Consider the following 22632-nt stretch of genomic DNA (forward strand, 5'->3'; position numbering starts at 1 on the left):
GGGTGGGGGTAGTATCGTCCTTAACGACCTACTGATAGTGTTTTAAAGCAAATATTTTCAGTAGCAGCATTGGTACTGCCGAATTCACAAACTATGAATTACTGAAACGTAGATAATAAAACAACTAAATAGCGGCGTATGATAAGCCGCGGGTCGGCTCGTAATACATATAACAATAGTGGTCCGTCTTGGTTTATACAAGTGGGTGTACCGTGGACTAACTCACTATGGACTCACAGTTGCTCTTGTGTGTTCTTCTTTTTAAGGACAGACGATAAACTGCTGTATAATACTAATATTAGATACATTTCAAGTTCTAACAGTCAAAGCACAGCTTCCACTTGTGTTCATCTAGGTGGACTCCCTAGCATCTCATTCAGTCAGGTTATATAAACTCTCATGCCTGCACTCCATTCTGTGAGCGCAGTGGCGTAGGCAGGGGGGGGGGGGGGGTAAGGGGGGGGTCATAACCCCCCCCCCCCCCATAGACCCCTCGGTATATATAAAAAGTATGGGGGGTGTGCTAATCGAAAGTTTGAGGGGGGGGGGGGGGGGCAAATCGAAAGTTTGTCCCCGGGTAAAAATTGGAACCCCCCTCCTTGAGACGATCCTGGCTACGCCACTGTGTGAGCGATACCCACAAAGCATGAAAATACGCGGATTTATTGCTTAATCATTTAACTTCCGATGGTAAGGTATTTAACAATCAAACACGATTCACTCCAAGCACAATAATAAAGTCTGTTACGTTACAACTGCCACTGCAACACACATATAACTCACCCGTTTCGCACTCTTGGCCGAAGTAACCTTTCTCGCAAGTAGAACATAGACCCGAATCTCTATTGCACAATTTACCTAGACAGTGTTGCGGGCAAGCTAGGTAAAATAATTTTTTAAAATTAGTAAACGTCTCTAGAGACTATACAAGGATATTTGATATTCAAATGTATCTTAATAAAGCAATTTAGCGTGGACGTTGTCTAAATTTTAATCTGATGTAAACATCAAACTTGGGTAAATGATACCATGGTTTTATATTGAAACAATTGTCTTTTACTTTAAATGGGTTTTAAAATGTTTAGCAGTGTATTTTTACGTTTAACTAAACTTGTGGTTTAATTAGGCTGATAATTCTTACAATAATATTGAATTCTTGATTGGCTTATTTACAATATTTGTCCTTAGGACGAATGTATAATCTATGATAATAATATCGGATACATTATTTGACAGTAGATAGATAATTGCATTGCATTATGCAAAGGATGGCAGCTTATGTTGGTAACGATCGGTAAAATAATAGAAATTTAAACTATAGAAGGATCAGAGTTACTTTTTTACAGGATTATAGTGAAGTGAAATGTGATCAACTACTGTCACGTTGCCTAGGTAACCGTAGGGATAGGTTTTATAATTGTAGTAAAATAATATCTTTAAAAAATGCATACTCAGTATTTAACTTATTTTTATGCGCCATTGAAGTCATTGACTTCGATTTCAGCCTGCTTTTCTTTTTTAATCTGCTTCCATAACTTTTGCCCAACCAAGAACAAATTACAAGGCGGCATTGGTTTGATTTTGGAGGTGTCTTTCCTAGAGGAGTGGCTGTCCGCAGCTAACGAGGGTTCGAACTCGAGACTTTTCGGTTTAGCAACCGTGAGCTTTACCGACCGAGCCAACCTCTAACTCCTTTTAGTGGAAATAATTTCAAGTACATAACACTAATGAAGTTTTCTACTTATATTCCTACATCAAAGATTAGCATACAATTACTTATTTTGATTCGTTGCAAACAATGCTAAACGTGATACAATTTACCTTGCAAATATTTAAAATGTTAACAAACCTGCACTACAGTTTTTGTTAAAGAAACCAACCAAGCACGCAAAACATTTCCCCGTATCTCTTTCACAATTGTTGTTTACGCAGTTTGCACTGCAAGCTGAAAATTGGAGCAGATTGGGGGGGGGGGGGGGGAGGGAAGAAAAAAAACAAAATTGCATGAAAAACGTTTTAAGAACAAGATTTTATGTAATAATGCACCAAAAACTAAAAAAAAATCATTTTCTTTAAATATATAACAATACCCTTCAATTTGAATTACTATAAAGAAAGGCGTGGGGCACCGTATTATCTATTGGATGTTTTTTACTAACATTTAGGAAGAAACCCACGCAGTTTTGGTAATTTAAATTAGTAGCGTATTATTAAATATTTTAAACAAAAAACATTTAATTTCTCCATTTTAGTGCATTTATAAAAAAAAAAGCTTGTTTGAAACGTTTTTATGCAATTAATTTTTCAGTACTTTAATTTTTTTTTATTTACCATAGAGTTGCATAATTAAAAACTATTGCGCAACAAGTGAACATGATAAAGCACGTATAATAATGCGAAAAGAGTAATACAAGCCTGCCTACTAATTTCAGAAAATTTTAATCTTCATAAAAAATTAACACAATGAGAATTTTTAGCAAAAATGCTACGAATATGATTTTTTTTTAAAAACGAAGAAAAGCCTTGCACTGTGTTAAAATATACTTTTTAAAAAGTTGCTATTAATAAATTATGACACAATGTTTTGTTTTTTAGCGAAAAAAAGCCACAAATATGATAAAATACCGAAAAAAAGCAACTGATATAAAAAAAAATTACCTGAATCGCAATCATCGCCGTAGAACCCACTCGCACACTCCGCACATCCGCTTAGTTTGAAGCACTTGGCGAGAGCACAGTTCACTGGGCATTCTAATGTATCAATTCAATAGAATGTTGATTTTATGACTAGATAATTGACCGGCCGAGGGCGCTAGGTTGATTGTACTGGGTTTTTTTTCTCTAAACCGAAACCAAAATCAAAATTCCCCCCCCCCCCCTTTAACCTCAGAAACGGTAATTCAAACGTAAACTAACTTTTAACGGAAAACGGAAATATAAAAGGAACCGGTAATTTAACAGGAATCAAAAGCTGGAAATGTAACCGATAGCGGAAGACTACGGAACCTCAAATTTTTCATAAACGTAGTTTTTTTTTTTTTTTTTTTTTTTTTTTGGAATTGCAACTTTGTTATAAGCAAGATTTTTTTTTTAAAACCACAACCGGTTGCTTTCCGGAAATACAATTTTAGCCGTACCCGGAACTTGAATCTAAACGGAAATATTTATAGAATTCGGAACATAGGTAAAAATTCATTATAAACCGAAAACTTTACCTGAAGCCGAAAATTTTTCCAGGACCGAAAATTCTTCGGAACCGTAACTTCGATCGAAAAAGGGAAATAAATTCACAAACACATATTTAATTGGCACCGGAAATTTAACAGAAAACGAAATTTCATTGAAAAAGGATTTTTATCAGAATCGGCATTTTAACCCAATCCATAAATTTAACTGGACCCAGAAATTTAGGCAGTGACGGCAAATAAATCATAAACGTAATTTAACCAGAAACATACATTTATTCGAAGTAAAAGATTTGACTGTAAATGAAAATTTAAGCAAAAAAACAAACCAAAAACGGAACCTTAACTGGTATGACATTTATCACGAAACGGAACTTCATTCGGAACCGGTGATTCAACTTTTAAAACATTAAAACAGAGTTCAAAAAAAATTCTCAAATGATCATACTACGTTAACAGTTAAAAGTAATTGTAACATCATCCTATGTCAGAAATTAAGAATTAACTAAAAAACTTGCCTTCATTGCATCCACCTCCAAAGTAACCCGTCTTGCACGTACATTCTCCATTTACATTGCATTCTCCATTAATGCACCCGTTCGAACAAACTAAAAATTTAAAAAAAATTGTTTTTTTTTTTAGCAATATTCTTCTGCAAGTAAATTCTTTAAATAAAAGAAATACTTTTTTAAAATTATAATAAAAATACTGAAATGAATTAAGAAAAATAAAATAAAACCGACTTGCTTTTTTTATTTTTTCATATACAGAGTATAGAGGAAGTATTGTTATCGTGCACAAAAATTGCGTTAAATTTTGACAGCTTTATCCGTTTTACAACGCAGTACTTCATGAAATAAGGCGTATAGGGGAGTAATATTAATCGGGCAAAAATTATAAATCCAGATTTATCAAAGTTTTGGCGTTTTACGCGTAATCGAGTCGGAAAAACTAGGTTTTGCAATTCTGTCATTAGACGTTTGGCTAGCCATAAAAAAAAGTAATTTAAAGACTACAATATTCGAATATAAAAGAGAAGACTACAAGATATAATACTAGCAATCGCGTTATCAGAGTGCCATTTAGGGTAAACGTTTTAATAAGTTGGTTGGATTCTCGCATGATCTTCGATCACAAACTGCGTAGGGGTCATCCATAAATGACGTCACACTTTTTTTGACGATTTTTACCTCCCCCTCTCCCCTCCGTCACACGTCGTCACAAAAAGCCAGACCCCCAAAATCTTGTCTAAACTATTACAATTTATTAAAACAGTTATCTAAACCGCGAAATAACGTCTAAAATTCGTTTTCTAACATTGCTTTTTTATAGTGCAAAAATGTGACGTCGCAACATCTGATCCCCCCCCCTCCCCCTCATCACACATCGTCTCACAAAATTATGGACCCCCCCCTTCCCCTACGAGTGTGACGTCATTTATGGATGACCCCGTAGGGGAGATAACCGTTTTATAGAGATCACAAGCTACGGGTTTGGTCTTAACTCAAATAATTTAGTTGAGTTTTTTTCGTCGTGTCAACTTCATTTTTGACAAAAGACTAAACGGTGAAAAATAAAACAGATATAAAAACCTTAATAATAACTAGCACTGAAAATAACAAAATAAAACTAATTTTCTTTCACAGATAAAAGCTATGGTCGCTAAAATATTATGCAATAGATCTCATGAGCGACCATAGCTATTGGAGGCCAATGAGTTGACGAGATTCCTTCCATCATAATGTTGACATGGATAAAATTCTTTTTTTTTTAGTATAATAATTAAAAATAAAAACTTAAGTTAAGCCTAAAAATAATTTAGAAATTTAATATTTTAGAATCAATGTTATATAATGTGCAAATCCAGAGAGCTTCAAAATATTTTTTTCTTTAGTTTAATGCTGCATTTCTATTTGTTTTCATCAAGACTAAGTTAAAAACCGATTTATCACTTTCGTAAGACAAGCATTGATTGGCTGTGGGAATTCCGTGATCGATAGCTGTTTGTTTACAAAAAAATAAAAAAATTGCAGATAAAGTTTTTAAATAACATAATGCTATTTTAAACCACATGACCTAGTTCTGCCATTTTTGTTTACATTTTGTATGTTAAACTTTGTTCTAGCCAATCAAACGGTAGGGTGTTATCGCTTATGTCTCAAATTACCAAATGTAAACAAAATGGCCCTCGCCTTTTTTAACAATTGTGTTTAATTACCGAAAATACTAAAACGTCAGATAAATCGACTTTTTTTTTTTAAATCCGGAAAAAAACCAAACAGTCAGAGTTACATAACCATGTTATTATTAATTACACCGTGCATGATTTCAAAATCTTTTTTATTTTTTTTAATAAAAAAAGCTTGTTATTATAAACGATTTTCAATTAGGTTAACTATACTTTCACTTAATTAAGCCTGCAATCATATTACGAACCATCCTGGCATGTAGCACCGTAGAATCCCTTATTACATGCCAAGCATCCATTGTCTTTGTCACACCTGTCTGGCCTACAATTCGTTGGGCAAACTATGAAAGACAAAAATATTTAACTTCCCTTTATTTATCGATTAATATTCGAGGAAAAAAAACATTTTTAAAAAGCAACATGGACGAGCCGAATAAAAAAAAAACAAGACATAAAATTAAAACGAAAGAAATAGGCAGATATTATAAACGTTTTTCAATTAGGTTACTTGAACTATCATTTTAGCGTGCAATCATAATGGATATTTTACGAACCATCCTCGCAGTTGTCACCGTAGAATCCAGAGATACATTCCTGGCACCCATCGTCTTTGTCACACTGGCCAGGCTTACAATTCGGCGGGCAAACTATGTACGACCAAAATATTTAACATATTTTAATTTATCGGTTAATAATTACGAAAACAAGTTAATTAAAAAGTCTAGTGACAATTTTAGCGCAATTTCCTTATGTTATCTAAAAATAGCTCTGTCGTAGCGTAAATCAAGAGCAGGGTTAGTAAAACCATTGGTTAGTTATTAAAACGTTTTTTATTAAAAAAAAAATTCAGTATTTTATACGTTTTATTTACAATAGAGTTACATGACTAAAAACCATTGCGCGCCTAGCTACTGAACGTGATGACGAAGCCATAGAACGTGATGGTGCAGCTATTGAACGTGAAGACGCGTGTGGTGTGGTTGGAAAAAATGCCTACTAATTCGGTCCAAATTTTAATTAATTAAAAAAAAAATTTTGTGACCGAACGAAAGGATATTTTTGAAAACTTTCTTCGGCAATATTGTTCTAAATTATGGCAGGAATCGATTGGTACATGTTTCAAGTCGCTAAGTGGTCTGGTTGCCGAGATATGGGCCAAAAACTGCTTTTTTTCGAGGTTTTTTGGCTTTTCCGGGAAATCCATGAAAGAAACCCGGAATTTTTATAGCCTATGTTCATCCTCGTAACTTGCTTAACATAATTGCTTTTGGAACTAGTCATCGATATTGCTTCGTTGAGGAGGAGATACGACTTAAAGCTGCGGACACACATCCATCCATTCATTCATTCATACATTCATACATCCAGAAATGACGGGTTAATAAACGCAATTCTCCAGAATGGAAATTGCGCTAAAAAAAGATAACAAAAAAGCAAAACGAATCGAATAAAAGTAAAATAAAACGAAATGAAATGAAAATAAACGAATTGAAACCAAGTAAAATAACAATGAATAACAGATTAGCAAGGCAAAGCGAAACAATATTAACACAACCAAAATACAGCACAATTAAACGATGTCAAGGAACATTTTTGAAACATTTGAATAATAAAATGAGAAATTACTTTTTCTAAAAAATGCGATACACAATAATCGAACCTAGCTCGCATGAATCTCCATGGTGACCAGGCAAACAATCCACACAGCCATTCCTCTTGTCGCACGTGTCACAGTGTTGTGGGCATTCTAAATAATAAGTAAAATTTAACGATTGAATTTTGATATTAATTTAAATATATAGCCAACGTATTTTTTTATACTTGCAATAAAATAAACATGGAACGATGTCCTATCGCATTCTGAGCCCTTGTATACTCTCGTACATTTCGTACACAATAACAGAGTAAAATACCGCTTCCGATGATAGGAAATCGCACTTTCCAGCTACACATTCTATTATCAATAGTTGTGATCATCTTTGCTTTGAGAAGAAAAGGACAGCTACGAGGTGTGAAGATCTCAAACAGCATTTCAGTCTTTAGCAGGCGGTGTTTGTGGTCATGATCAAGAAATGATCTTATTTAAGACATTGATAACGTTTATGTTCGCCGAAAAAAAAAATCGTGCCACATAAGTATCACAAAAGTTAAATACTTGTTGGCAAAGACTGGTCAACACTTTCAGTTTTATTAAATGCAAAAGACATAAAGTATTACCATTGGTACAGCTTCGCAAGCTAAACCAGAATTTTATCGTCGTTTTATATATATATATAAGCTAGCTATGCCATGTCTTTTACGTCTATATACCGGAAATGGTCTTTAGATATGTAAATCAACATTTGAGTGAGAGGAAGTCCTGATTAACTCGATTCACGTCTGCAGAACTAAACATTTTGAGACGCCCAATTTTACGCATGAACCAATTGCAGGTATAAAAATTAACACAGCATTAACATATCGCTATTTAAAACCCTTTTGCAATGTGCTGTTAATTAGTACCTTTTTACAAGCTTTTATTTAACTCACTTCCCCTGTCTGTCGTCAGTCTAGATCGAAACGCCGGAGCGAAATTGCAGGCATTTCTACTTGACAGATACGGTTCGTAATTGGTACGTGATCAAGACATAAAGACAATGCATCGTGCCATTAAATTGGACTTAATTGGATGCCTAATTATTTTTTTATGAATTAATTAAAATTTTGACCAAATTAGTAGGCATTTCTATCCAACCACACCACACGCGTCATCACCTTCAATAGGCGCGCAATGTTTTTTAGTCATGAAACTATTGTAAATAAAAACATGTAAAGTATTAATTTTTGTTTTCATAAAAAACGTTGTAATAACAAGCTTTTATGTACTAATGCACTAAAAAAGTAAAAAATAAATTATAAACTACCATTTAAATAACTATAAAGAAAAGCGTGGGTCTCCTCCTAAGCATTAGTAAAGGTATCCAATATATACTAAAGTGGCCCACGCTTTTCTTTATAGTTATTTAAATGGTAGTCAATACTTTATTTTTTACTTTTTAGCTCATTAGTACATAAAAGCTTTTTATTAAAACGTTTTTTATGAAATTATTTTTTAAAAATATGTCGCCTTAATTCCTGTGCTTCTTTATTTAATAATTACATTTTAAGATCAAGATTTCTTTATAAAAAAGATATTTTTGACTGGAAGTTTTTTTGAAGCGGTAGGAATTACCCATGGTTCCCCAATATATATATATATATATATATATATATATATATATATATATATATATATATATATATATATATATATATATATATATATATATATATATATATATATATATATATATATATATATATATATATATGCATATGTGTACGAGTATATATATATATATATATATATATATATATATATATATATATATATATATATATATATATATATATATATATATATATATGCATATGTGTACGAGTGTATAAGATAAAAGACATAACGATATTAAGATTCCATATTTCATACAGTAGTTAGTTAAACTCAATCTAATGGTCCGACTAGGGGTGTCCAGTATTGTCAGGTTTATTTCAGATTTCCTAAACAGAACGTAGTTGAAATGCCCTTCTATACAAATACAAAAAAATAAGCTTTTCTTTGGGGCAAAGGGAAGTACACGTGACATGAGCTAGGGTAAGGATTCTTGTTGTGATACAAGTAAACATTAGGATACAAATTTCAAAGGCCAGGGCTATGGTTATTTTTGTGATACTAGTGCACATTACCGAGCTACAAATGACGAAGGCCCGCTGATTGACGAATGGGTACACACTATATCGGGATTTTTTTCTTAACACATGTAACGATATAGGAAACTGCAACATTCAACATTACACATGTAACAAAAAGAGGAAACTGCAACATTCAACATTACACATGTAACAAAAAGAGGAAACTGCAACATTCAACATTACACATGTAACGAAAGAGGAAGCTGCAACATTACATTGATCATTTACAACACAAAAGAGAAAACGATTGCCAACCTACCACTTTCGCAGTAAGTTCCATAGTATCCAGCTAAGCATGTTCGGCAATGGTTCCTGGAATTTTGAGTTTGACATCTTGTAACTTTTTGGGTAGTAACTTTTTGGGTAGTAACTTGTTGGGTAGCGCACGCTGTTCGGTAGACATACAGAAAATACTGAGACTGTCTTTTAAATTGTGCATGCTGTTCGTTAGATGTACAGAAAAAACAGAAACTGTCTTTTAAATTATTAAAATAATTATTTATCATTTCCCATTGGTGCCCAAGACACTCGGGTCATATGACTTACAGTTAATGCTTACAGTTTAATGCTCTCAATGTGGGAAGGGATAGTATGGTAGAGACGCCTTGGTTTCCCTAATTTAGGTCAGGTACCCATCACAGCTGGGTGGACTCGGGGATATGCACATGTTTAACACTGTGATTCGAACTCGAGACTCACTGGTAAGCAGTCGTAAGTTCTATCATCCGGCCATGTCTTCCCCATAATTAATAATATTAAATAAAACAATCTACAGCGTTTATTATACACAAAGTATAATGGAGTCTAGTATCTGTTTATTCGAGAAGTTTCTAACTGTCGTAACCCTCGATCTGGCTACCTACGCTTCAATATGGCATTTTTTTAATTGGAGAGGTCTTGTAAAAAAAAAAAACTTTGTCATGAGAATTATCTAATTTAGAGTAATAAAAGAATTGATTTTATAAGTAAACAAGAGCTAGAAAGCGGTGTTGGACAAAGCTAAATGTGATGATATAGTTAGAACAAAATTTTAAACGAATAGTAAGACCGAAACATGAATGCCTTCGTGTTTTTGTTTAATTGGCTTACCTGTAAAAAGGACCAAACAAACAAACAATATCCCTTTGTAAATCATTGGTTTGATATCTGCTAGAACATTGCAAAGGTTGAGGTATAGACACAGTGTTTAGTCTCGGTTGAATTGAGTTGAACCGCTAGAGGTGTTTCGCCCTTTTGCAAAAAATACAACATCATGTTTATCCTACCTATGTAATATTAAGCAGTAGAGGCGTAGCGAGGAGGGGGGGGGGTGCGAGCCGCACCGGGTGACACTATTTAAAGGGTGACACCAAGGTTAAAAATTGCAAAATGTACAGAAGAAAAATACATTTTTGCCAGTTAAATAAATAATTAGGCAAAGTTAAATAGTCTTTTTTAGGTACAGAGTGGTCTAGCGGTAGAGAGCTCGACTGCTAACCTGAAAGTCTCGAGTTCGAATCCGGGTTCATGTCCGTAGACCGTCCCTTAGTCCATCCAACTTTCACGTTAGGGAAAGTAAAGGCGGCTGGGCATAGTGCTGACCACACTATTTCTTCATATGCCGAGGTCACAGAAACTTGCCCTATAGACCGTCAGGTTTGAAAAGGGAACTACCTTTTTTAAAATAGTCTTTTAACTACAAATCGACAATTATAACATGAAAATGGGGGTGGCACCATGACGTCAACGTACTAACTATAGAGAAAACAATGCTACGTTTTACTATATTATTAAAATAATATACATAATACATAAAATACATAAACATCGTTACTATTAAGTGTGCAGTGATTAAAGCTTATAAGCATAAACGTAAGCGTGTGTGGCATATATTTAAATTATAGGCCTAAGTAGGTCGATACACACACACACACACATATATATATATATATATATATATATATATATATATATATATATATATATATATATATATATATATATATATATACTTTGTTTTCTGGAAGGGGGGCTGACACCAGAAGTGCCGCACCGGGTGACACCTGACCTAGCGACGCCACAGCTAAACAGGTTAGTTCATTTATAGTTTTACTAGATCTCGCCATAACACTAGCCCTGGAGCTGGTAATAACATAATCTTAGTCCTAGCCGTTGCCATTATAGCCTAATCAAAGCACAATACTTTTCCGTTGTCCCTTACGTCCCTTTAATAACTATAATCTATGCTTAAGCGTGTACGTCTGGCGCTATGTCGTGTCTATGTCTAGCACTAAGTTGATACAAATATCTATACACTTGGATGAATCTTTTTAAGGCCCAGCCCTTACGTTATCAAACCTCGGCTACACGTTCTAACAGCTTTATCGACTTGGATCAATCACGAGAATACTTTAATGACAAAATACTTTTCTGTGACACAATTATAGTAAACCATACACCATGGACCCTGTATATAAATAAATTAATTAAAAAATAAATAAATAAATAAATAAATAAATTAATTAATTAATTAATTAAATAAATAAATATATAAATAGATAAATAAATAAATAAATAAATAAATAAATAAATAAATAAATAAATAAATAAATAAATAAATAAATAAATAAATAAATAAATAAATAAATAAATAAATAAATAAATAAATAAATAAATAAATAAATAAGTACACACCCATATATATATATATATATATATATATATATATATATATATATATATATATATATATATATATATATATATATAATAGGATTGTATACATATGGAAAAATGTTTTTACCCCTCCCATGACCAATTCCTGGTTACGCCACTGCCATACACCTTTATACAAAATGCGCTTCGTCTTCGATAAGAAAGGTTATGACTCTATAGGAGAGTATAGACATTTACTTTGTATTTGGATGTGTGCGATTGTTTATTTTAGTATCACGAATGTAAAATTCGATGTGTTTAGATTATTAAAAAAATTAGGTTGAATAAGCATTGAATTCCCAATTTCGGACAAGGTGGCCCGTAGTGCAGATGAAGAAGAGTTCGTCTGTTTCTGTTACCCTGTTACAGTGGTTTATTTTGATCAGCTGTTTGCCAAACCTTCTTTACTTTCCCTAACATGATGTTAAATCGTTTATCGTTAATAAGACTCATTTATTGGCAAACAGAGTTACTTCCAGGCATCTCTTCGGAGAAGAAAGTCTACCCTACCGCCCCCCCCCCCCGAACAAAATGAAATTTATATAGAAAAAATATACTTTTAACAGTGTCCGCCCCCCAAAGAAAGTCTACCGTCGTCGTCGTCCCGTCCCCCCGAAAATTTCAAGTGCCCCCCCCCCAGGAGAAAAAAAGTCTGAAAGAAACACTGTTGGCAAAACATTACCGTCTTTATTCTAGTCTAGTAACCCACGTTTACTTAGATCTAATTACGATAAATATCTCCCCCCCCCTGGCTTTTGATCAGTGTTTCTTCCAGACTTTTTTCTCCGGGGGGGGGGGGGGGACACTTGAAATTTTCGGGGGGGGGGGGGCGGTAGACTTTCTTCGGGGGGGGGCGGACACTGTTAAAAGTATATATTTTCTATATATATTATATAAATTTCGTTTCGTTCGGAGGGGGGGGGGGCGGTAAAAAAATTTCGGGGGGGGGGGGGGGGGGGCTTAGCCCCCCCCCCCCCCCTTCCGAAGAGATGCCTGGAAGAAACTCTGCTTTTGATAAAGCTCACTATCGCTCTATCGATGCAGTGAAAATAAATTATTTAAAAAGCCAATACTTTGCGCACATTTCCGATATTTTCTTTATTTTTGTATTTGTACAGCAGCACAATCTTTGAAGCCCTGATTGTTTATATTTAGAGAAATATAAATTCTAGAATGTTTTTACAAGGTAACGAGAAAAATTAGAAAATGTTTCGCTTTTAAAAACATATTTTTTAATGCATTCATTCTTAGTCATAAGGCCTAATATACAACTGATATGTTTTTCTTCACTAGTTACTAAAGAGTTTTCTACCTCACAATTGAACCTTTCAAGTGGGAAAGAACAGTTAAGTTTACTTATTATCGGTAGCGCTGTGTCTGTATTTATTAGACCTTGATGTGTGATGTGCAACTGAAAGGCGCGTTCAAAAGTGTTATGTCGTGCAAGATGTAAAATGCAAGTTAGTGCGCAATATTGATATTTTATTTAAGAAGTAGCACTAATATCGTATCGGTTACGTTACTAGCTTGGGTTTCACAAAGAACGGGTACTGGGGGTATCTGAATGTAGCCTACAGATAGAAATGGTTCTAAAATGCATGACGTAGGCCTATTCGCCCCAGTGAATTTTACCCTCACCTTCCAATAGACTATAGACATATTTTCATTTGATTCGAATTTTTAAAGAGGGGTCATCCATAAATGACGTCACGCTATTGTGACGCTTTTTACCTCCCCCCTCCCCCCTTCCTCCCGTAACACCTCGACACAAAATGCCAGATACCCCCCCCCCCCCCACCACCAAAAATAACGTCACCTCAGCCTACAACACCCATCAAAATTGCTGTTGAATTTTTATTAAAACATCGATATTTTTCCAAACTCAGTCAAAAAAGAGTATTTTAATCCATTTCTATTACAATTTATTAAAAAAAGGTTTTCTAAAACGTGAAATAAAGGTTAAATTTTTTTTTTTCATATTAAATTATAACATAGCCTGTGTAACCAATTTACGGCAAATTGTTTTAGATGATTTAGATAGGCATTACAGCTTTCACACAAGTAAGATAAGCATCTGTTCAGAATCAGAGTTCAGCAACTTATTTCGAAGTAAAATGTCATGTATTCAGATACAGTCTCTCATTGTTATGAGAAAATTATTAACAGCAAATGCGAGTATTTTAATACGATTATACTGCAAGGGGAAACTACTCTGCGTACTAGATTTTAAATAATATTTTATGATGGCCGCGGTTTTTTAATTTTCTTATTTTGTAAGTATTAGTACAGAGCTGGACTGCTAACCCGTAAGTAGATCTAGTGCTGACCACACTAGCTAGAATCTATCTCTTCATTACTCTTCATATGACATATTATATTATGCCGAGGTCACAGAAACTAAACAAGTGAACTCTACTTCACTGGCCCCATAGTAGACCGTCATGTTTAAAACAATAAAAGTATTAAATAGTTTTTCTTACTAGATCTAAATCTAGAATTTACTCAAATTTCAAATTAAACATGACTACTGAATGATAGACATCCATATTTAATCCATTAGGCACTAATTTTGAAGTTTTTAGTTCATTTTAAACTAAATTACTTAATTTAATATTTATTGACACTCACTGCCATGGCCAACACACCTCTCCTCCATGACAACTCTACTTAAGCTTGAACGTAAAGAAAACCACAAATAGGTTAGACTTTTTAAGTGGCCATGTACCCAGAGTTCCCCACTAGTGATCATCAAATAGCGGTCATGTGGTTTAAAAAAATAAATAAATTTGGTTGTCATTCAAAAGTCGTGTCTTATTTTAAAAAGTGCATGCAATATTTGATTTATTTCTTCATATAATGATAAAACTAATAATTCTACAACCTCCAATTCATTTTTGTGACCTCCGGGCTGATATTTTAGAAGTTCTATTAATTTGAATGAGACCGACTTTTGAATTTAGCCTCCGTTCTCCAAACCAAATTTTAAAATGCTTTTCTGGCATATCTAACCCTGCCACTTATGGTTTGTTGTTATGACACGGAAATCCCGCCATTTTGCGCGTGGTAAACATTTTTAAATGTAATTAGTTGAAGGTCTCTGGAATTTGGCCGTAAAATCGCCGGAAATCAAACGTCCGGTCCGGGCGCCATATTGTTGTTAGCAACCGACCACGCCTCCAAGTTAGCGAGAAATACTAGTATTAAAAGGGAAACTTTACTGGTAAAACTCCATTTTATGATTTTAGCGCATTTTATTCCCCGCTTCACGTTCACCTCCAGTTGAGCGTATTTTATTATAAACTAATAAACACAACCGAAACACAAAAACGTTAGGAAAACACTAGATCTAGAAATCTACTTATTTTTTAATTTTTATGAATGTGATTTTTAATTTGAAAAGGTAAAAAAAAAAAAACACAAAATAGCATTAGGCCTATTAGAAGTTCTAATATTGTCTAATAATGCTATTTTGTGTGTTTTTTTTTAATAGAACTGTTCCAATTACATAGCGTGTGATTGTCAGCTGGAGAAAAATCCTTACACGGTCAAGGGTTCACAGTGAGTTCACATTATCAGCATACGTCATAGCTCGGGCAATATAGTTGTTTGAAGTTGTGTTATTGTAAGTTCATAAATGTTTATTTATAGTATCATGCCTGGGAAATACTTGTAACAATACAAACTTACCCGCCTTGCAATTGTGAGTTACGTTTACGTACTTCACCCATTGCCATTAAATTCTAACTGACACACGAACATGTTACTACATAGCTCATTCAATATTGCAAATTTGGATTTTTCTCAAGTTTTGACAAAAGTAAATTATCAAAATCTAAAACATAGTTAGAATCTAGTCTCTTTGTTTTTTTTATTCATTTGTTAAAATAAAAATACAATACAAATAAATAAATCATGTTTTCCTAACCTAATGTTTTGGTGTGTTTCGGTTATTATAATAAAATACGCTCAACTAGAGGTATACAAGAAGCGGAGAATAAAATACGCTAAAATGGAGTTTTACCAACTTTACTTTACTTAAGTATTTGGCCAAGGCTATTCCCAGCCGGTTGGGAATAGCCATATTGTATAGGCCTACTAAATATACAATTGTGAATAATATCTTAAAATAATAAAAACATTTATTGTGACTGGGGAGTGAGGTATAGATCTAGATGAAGGGAGCAGTGCTATTTTTATTTTGTTATATATATTCAACTATCAATTACTCATTGAAATAGGATGTCCTTTTTCATCAGCTATCCTATAATTCAGTCTCCATCACACTTTTGTGTTTTTTCTCTTAGCAAAAATCTAAGGGACAGGTTTTTTTTTCTTCTGATATGCCAACAATTAGATTGTACGTCACAAATGAAAAAAAAATTAACAAAAATAACCCTTCCATGAGTACTGTGAAAAAATATTTTGATGATAGGGCCCTACATTATTTCATTAATTTGAGAGTCATAGCATTATCATATGACATCTGATGGATATGAACCCACACCTTCTGGCACAACAGCCACTCCTCATGACCGCTCGACTACACATCTTCATGCCCAGTTGGGTATTTTTAACATTAGATCTATCAAAAACGGTAACGACTGTGAATAACCCCAATACACAACAACAAAACACACAAAAATGTTAGGAAATCACTCAGTCTAATTCTTTATGAATTTTTCAATTTTTGGTTTCGTTTTTTAAATTAATTTTGTCAAAACTTGAGAAAAATCCAAAATTTGGAATATTGAATGTGAATTGTGTATCACTGTATGTGTAGGCCTAGTCCTACTTTAAATTTAGATCTAAACGTCTAGATCTAGATTAAAATTTAACATTTTTTTTTTTTTAAATGTGTTCTTGCCAGTTAAGATTTTCATTGCAATGGGTTAAGTAGAAATGCATAATTGCAAGGCATGATACTATAGGGCCTAAATTATAAATTAATGTACATGAACTCACAATGACCATAAGCTATGACGTATGCTGATAATAAATTAAAGTAAGTGTGAACTCACGGTGAACCCTTGATCACGTATGTAGGGATTTTTCTCCTGCAGACGATCACACTCCATTTAATTATTTTAATGGGAACTGTGTAGCGGGGAATAAAATACGCTAAAATGGAGTTTTACCTCAGATCTATGTAACTATGTAGAATATAGTATATACCCTCTATTAAACTAAACTTTCATAGCTTTCACACCGTGTGTAGGACCTACACACTGAAAGTAGGTACTCTAGTGTAGAGTGAAAGTCTATTCCTTTTATATTTTGCCTATACATAAGGCCTATACATAATAAACCTACCAATAATATAAATCAGCTTACTAGTAATATAATAAATTATTGAAACTAAATATTATATCCTGTGACAAGTGTGAAATTATAGTAGGTCTTTATTGATAACTTACTCAATTAGAAAGCCTACAGTACAACACTGATTTGCACCAATGCTGCTATTTTCCCACGTTTTCTTTAACTTGCTTTCGTCTCTGTTTGTCTTTCCAATCAAATCTTGCGATCGGAATTTCTGGCACTTCCCAGTTAGCTAGCGCGCTGAAATTTTCAGGGAAGCTTTGTTTTGGTTGACAATTGAATATTCAATTGTTATTATTACTAAATTGATCCATGGAAACATTTTATTGATCATTTTAGACCGCTATATAATTATACAAAAAACGTGGGGGAAAAGGGACATAACCCAGTAACTGTAATTTGATGAAAACAAGGTTCGGTACTCTCCCTTTTTGCTTACTGAGTAGTGTTCACGCGGTGTTTGTGTACAAACAACCGTAACAACTGGTGGCCAGTATGGGGGAGACGATATGGTCGAGTGGTTGGGCACACGATTGCTATCCCACTCGACACGGGTTCAAATCTATGTGTTCTAGTCAGTAACGTATTCACACAACGTGTTTTTTACGAGTTGTCTTTTTACGAGACTTTAATGCTTTACAACTTTTACGAGATTTTAATGCAAACAAACAGACAAAGACTAAAAAGTAGAAAATAATAATCATTAAAAAAGTTTAAAAAAACCCACGTTTTCTGATTGAACTAAAAAGTAGAAAATAAATGCTATACATGACAATAATGCAAGCGATCACTCTACTATAAGCGATCAAAAACGTGGGGCGCCGTGATTTTCTTACAGTTTCTAATACTGTTGACTCTCTACAAGCTCCCTAATAAAAGTCAATAGTATTATCTAATCAATAGTAATATAACTTTTACTTTGGCGCCCCACGTTTTTCATCGCTTATAGTAGAGTGATCGCTTGCATTATTGTCATGTATAGCATTTATTTTCTACTTTTTAGTTCAATCAGTAAACGTGGGTTTTTTAAAACTTTTTTAATGATTATTATTATCAATATTGTTATTCTAGTATGACTGAAGGCGCACATGTAAAAATTAACACTGATGTGTCATGGCACAGCTAATATTAAAAAAACTATTTGTAAGCCTTCTCACTGAACATTTTATTTATTTTGTGCTACTAATTCATTCAACTTATTTCTACTTCTTAGATATAGATCAACATGAAGTAATAATGAATCTCAAAAATTGTATTAGTAGTAATTAGTACCTACATTATTCAATAGAATTAGATCTATTCTATAATCCATTAGTATTAGTCAACCTAATACTTAGTAATACTTTAGAAATGTAGTAGTATTTATTTAATGTAGCTACTAGACCCTCAAGCAATAACTAGCTAAGCTAGCCAAAGACTAACTACTACTAGAATTAGCACTGGTAACCTTGTAGTTTATTTGCAGTAGCTAGTAGTAAAAGTAAGTATAGTTAAGTTAGCCTATGCAATTTATTTACTACCAGAATACTGTAGCTGTATAAATAAGTTAGCAGCCAGTATGACTACTTGGTGCAAATTAGAATAAATAATAACAAACTGTAATCTTCTTTAAAAAATAATAATTTAGCTAATACTTATAATTGTCTTTGATACTGGCATACACTTGTAGTCAATTAGTATCATTGCTATCATAACTTATTTAGCTTTAGAGAAATTATGTATGTTGTAGGTATATATGGTTCTCAGAAATTTAGTCACAACTTTATACTTTCTCGTATAAGAGTATAGAGGAAGTATTGTTATGGTGCACAAAAATTGTTGAAATTTAGAAAATTTTCACTATTTTACACCTCAGTACTTTATCATATACAGAGTATATGTGACCTATTTTAATCGGGCGAAAATTCTAAATCCAGATTTATCAAAATCTCTGCATTTTACGTGTAATCGAGTCGTAAAATTTAATTTAGCAAGCATGTGGATGTGTGTCTGTTAACATGATAACAAATGAATTTATACAGAACTAATGTTTTGCACTATTTATACACGCATTGTTTGATGTTCACTTGGTGCCGTATTCTTTTTTTTAGAAGTTTGTATTCTATTTTAAAAAGTTTAAGCATGTAAAAATTGACTAAAAAGCATGTCTATATCACAAGTTGCCATCGCCTTTAGTGTTATTATTTGAGAAAGTTTAGTGGAGATCTCTCCTGCATTATTTCTATTTAACTAATATATAACTGAAGATGATAACCTTTTTTATTTTGTCAACAGGAAACAGTAAAAAAAACAACAATGGCGAAGTCAAGTCTGTCTTGTGGATTACAGTCATGCTTGGGCCAAAGCTGGAAGGAGGATCCTTTTAAAGACTTTGTTGTGATAGTTGATGGCACCGACTTTCACTGTCACAGGTTTATATTAAGTGCCTGCTCCAGTTTTTTTAAATGTATGTTCCAAAGTGATCTGAGAGAGAAACAAGATGGCTGTACGACCCTACAGGACATGAGCAGTGAAACTTTTGATGTTATAATCAACGCGATTTACAGTGGAGTTGATGGCTTGACTGAAGATAATGTGATTGACGTTTGGCATGCTACTCACATGTTGGATATACCTTTCCTTGTGCAGGAGTGTGAAGAGTTTGTGTGTCAAAATATGTGCCTGGATAACTATATTGGTTTGTTCGAAACTGCGAAACTTTTAGAATCCAAATATGTGACAGATTTCACATTAAATTTTATGAAAGCCAATTATGAGCATTTTGTAGAAACTGAAACATTCCTGAAGGTGTCTTTTAACATAATTCTTTCTTCAATCAAAGATGAAATTCTTAAAGTAACTTCTGAAAATATTGTTTTAGAATCTATATTAACATGGATTAATTATGAGAAAAGAAACATTGAAAACCCGAAAGAAATTAAGACGGTGTTAACTGATAAAGATAAAGAAGAAAGTCAGACAAGTGAAATCTCTTTGGAGGAATCTTGTAAATCAGAACAGGCAACTACAGGCTTTGATGCCCAATTTGGTTCTCCAAATGTAAATAATAGTTCTAACATAAAACGTGTGAAAGTATCAACAAAACAATTTTCCAGGCATGCTAAGAGAGATCGATTTCTAAGAGAAGAAACAACAGAGGAAGAAAAGAAAGACCAGCTTGTGAAGCTTTTGTCAGCTGCTAGGACTACATTGGCGACACGAGATTACTTAGACAAATTGATGGAACATCCGTTAATTTTATCATGTCCTGAAGCATTCAAGATTATTCATGACTCGCTGATGTGCATGTGGAACTCTTCAGCTACTAACACACTCAGTGACTACAGACTCAGTAGTTCTTCTAGAAGTGTCATGGCATTTGTATCTAAAAACCAAGTTAAATTGTTTTCATTTAATGATGAAAATATATACCCTCTTGATAATATTAATAAACATGAAATTGATACTTCATGTGACATTGCATGCATAAATTCAGCAATTTTCTATTTTCACTCTGACACTTATAACAAGAAAAGTGAAGATGGTACCTGGTACAGTTTTTCACGTAGTTGCCATACAGTAGCAAAACTTGATGACAACAGAAGAGCACCTACAGCAATTTGTAGGAAAGACACAGACACATGTAATAAAATACTGGTACCTTTTCAGAACTCTATTTTTTTGTTGTTACATTCAAAATCTAAACAAGTTACAACTATAGACTCATCTAGTCAGTTAAACATTCTAAAATTACCTAAACAACCTCAGGAGGTGATTGTCTATGATGACAACATTATAATAATTTATCGGTTCACTGCTGAGTGTTACAACATCACTACTAAACTTTTTGAACCGTACAATTTTGAAGGCGTAACTATCGATTTTGTTTCCTTCTTCAAAGGCAAAGATCTTTTTGTCGTCCAGGATAATGGTGTCTTAAGAAAAGTTGGCAAAGACATTAGGTCAAAGATAGAGCTTAAAGTTATCACAAAACTTTGGGATGGAGATATTTCACTTGCTGGAGCTGCTTACTTCAGAGACAGTCTATATCTTTTTTCTCACCAAAAATCTAACACTGTTATCTCACAGTTTCCTGAGTTGTTTAAAAATATCCGCTTGATAACAGTAGAAAGTGAGACCAACTTGACCCCTATGGTGGTGCCTGTCTCTTGGTTAAAAAGGCATATTGAGTGACACATATAAGCTAAAAGTAAATGAAAAGTTCAAATAAAATTTTCTTAATCGCATTTATTTTTTGTTTTGATTATTTTTCAGCAGACTGCATAACATGTAGTGTTTATTCTTGTTTTATTTTGTATAAAATCAAACAATATGTTAGCTGATGTTATTGATTTGAAGAGTTTGTTTACTGTTTTGTTCAATTAATCCTGTAATTATTTTTTAAAAATCTTATAATTATAAAAATATATATATTCAAAAATTTATAAACATGGTAGTTTATTTTAACTCATTGTAATTTTTCATTTTCAAATCATTACAGTTCATAATAAAAAAAATGACTGTTTCGAAAATTGTATTCTTTTTAACATTGCTCATTTTGTGAATGTTTAAAACTCAAATTGATTTAAAATTTATTGACTTTGCATATATCTATAATTTATTAATTATACCAACTTTAGGGGTATATGATTATAATAATGTGTCAGTTACTAAATTATTTAATTGGGATAATTAGCACCAACTATCTGTCTGCTAAGTTGTCTAATTTTGCAATATTTGTTCAGAAAAATAATTTTTAAAAACTTTAGTTTAAAATTGTATCACACACACACATATATATATATATATATATATATATATATATATATATAACAATATCCTTTTTTATACTTTGAGGGAAAAAAAGATGTTAAGGTAATCTTTTTTCTCTTAGCTTTTTCACATACACATGTTAGAAAATGATAAAATATAAACTCTGAAACTGTCAGTGTAGTAGAGATCCTTATTCTCTGACAATGTGTGTATCTATATTTATAAAAGCAAAGTGGGTGATTTTTGTTTGGTTTGTTTGTTACACTTATTAGATTGGATACTTGCAGGTTGCAGGGATATTGTTATTGACAAAGTTTGTTGCTCAATCTCTTTTTACCAGGGAAATTAAAGTAATCTCACTAATTGAGTTTAAAGTGACCTAGAATGACCACAGCCTTATATAAATTATCTATTTTTAAAGTGCTTGAATTAGATCGACCACTTGCAGATGCTACAAAAAGTTGATATTTGGTAAGGAGACAGCTCTGGAGTCGCAAGCATCTGGAAAAATATCAGATTCTCAAAATTGTAATACTAAGTGGTTAATAATTTAAGACTTTTACTCCTCAATTTACTTTTAAAGGAACATAATAGCGTCAGGAATTTAAACTTTTAATTTTCCCTTCTCTTTGAATGCACACCAAATTAAACGAAGAAACCATTTGGATTAAAGAAACATTCCTTTAAAATAAATACTTAACGGTTCTCAAATAGGTGTGAAAA

At 33.0% G+C, this 22632-nt stretch overlaps 1 protein-coding gene and 1 long non-coding RNA gene across 2 annotated transcripts in view; both read right to left on the bottom strand.

The window, feature by feature from the left end:
* The window catches only part of LOC131951029 (multiple epidermal growth factor-like domains protein 6), a 49620-nt gene extending 48049 nt beyond the window's left edge, over positions 1–1571 (bottom strand). The window contains exons 1-2 of the mRNA XM_059313294.1: positions 1562–1571; positions 784–858 (exon numbers count right to left, since the gene is read on the bottom strand). Coding sequence (XP_059169277.1) covers positions 784–858; positions 1562–1571 — 85 coding nt within the window. The remainder of the gene's footprint in view (positions 1–783; positions 859–1561) is intronic.
* Positions 1572–3703: 2132 nt separating this feature from the next.
* On the bottom strand, positions 3704–5981 carry LOC131951136 (uncharacterized). The gene is made up of 3 exons (XR_009388388.1): positions 5928–5981; positions 5622–5714; positions 3704–3793 (listed from the first exon to the last, which is right to left on the bottom strand). It is a non-coding gene; the product is annotated as an uncharacterized LOC131951136 (long non-coding RNA).
* Between the last annotated feature and the right edge of the window lie 16651 nt (positions 5982–22632).

Source organism: Physella acuta, unplaced genomic scaffold, assembly GCF_028476545.2.
Source record: "Physella acuta isolate Inbredline_101_S28 unplaced genomic scaffold, ASM2847654v3 ptg000064l, whole genome shotgun sequence".
Lineage (NCBI taxonomy): Eukaryota > Metazoa > Mollusca > Gastropoda > Physidae > Physella > Physella acuta.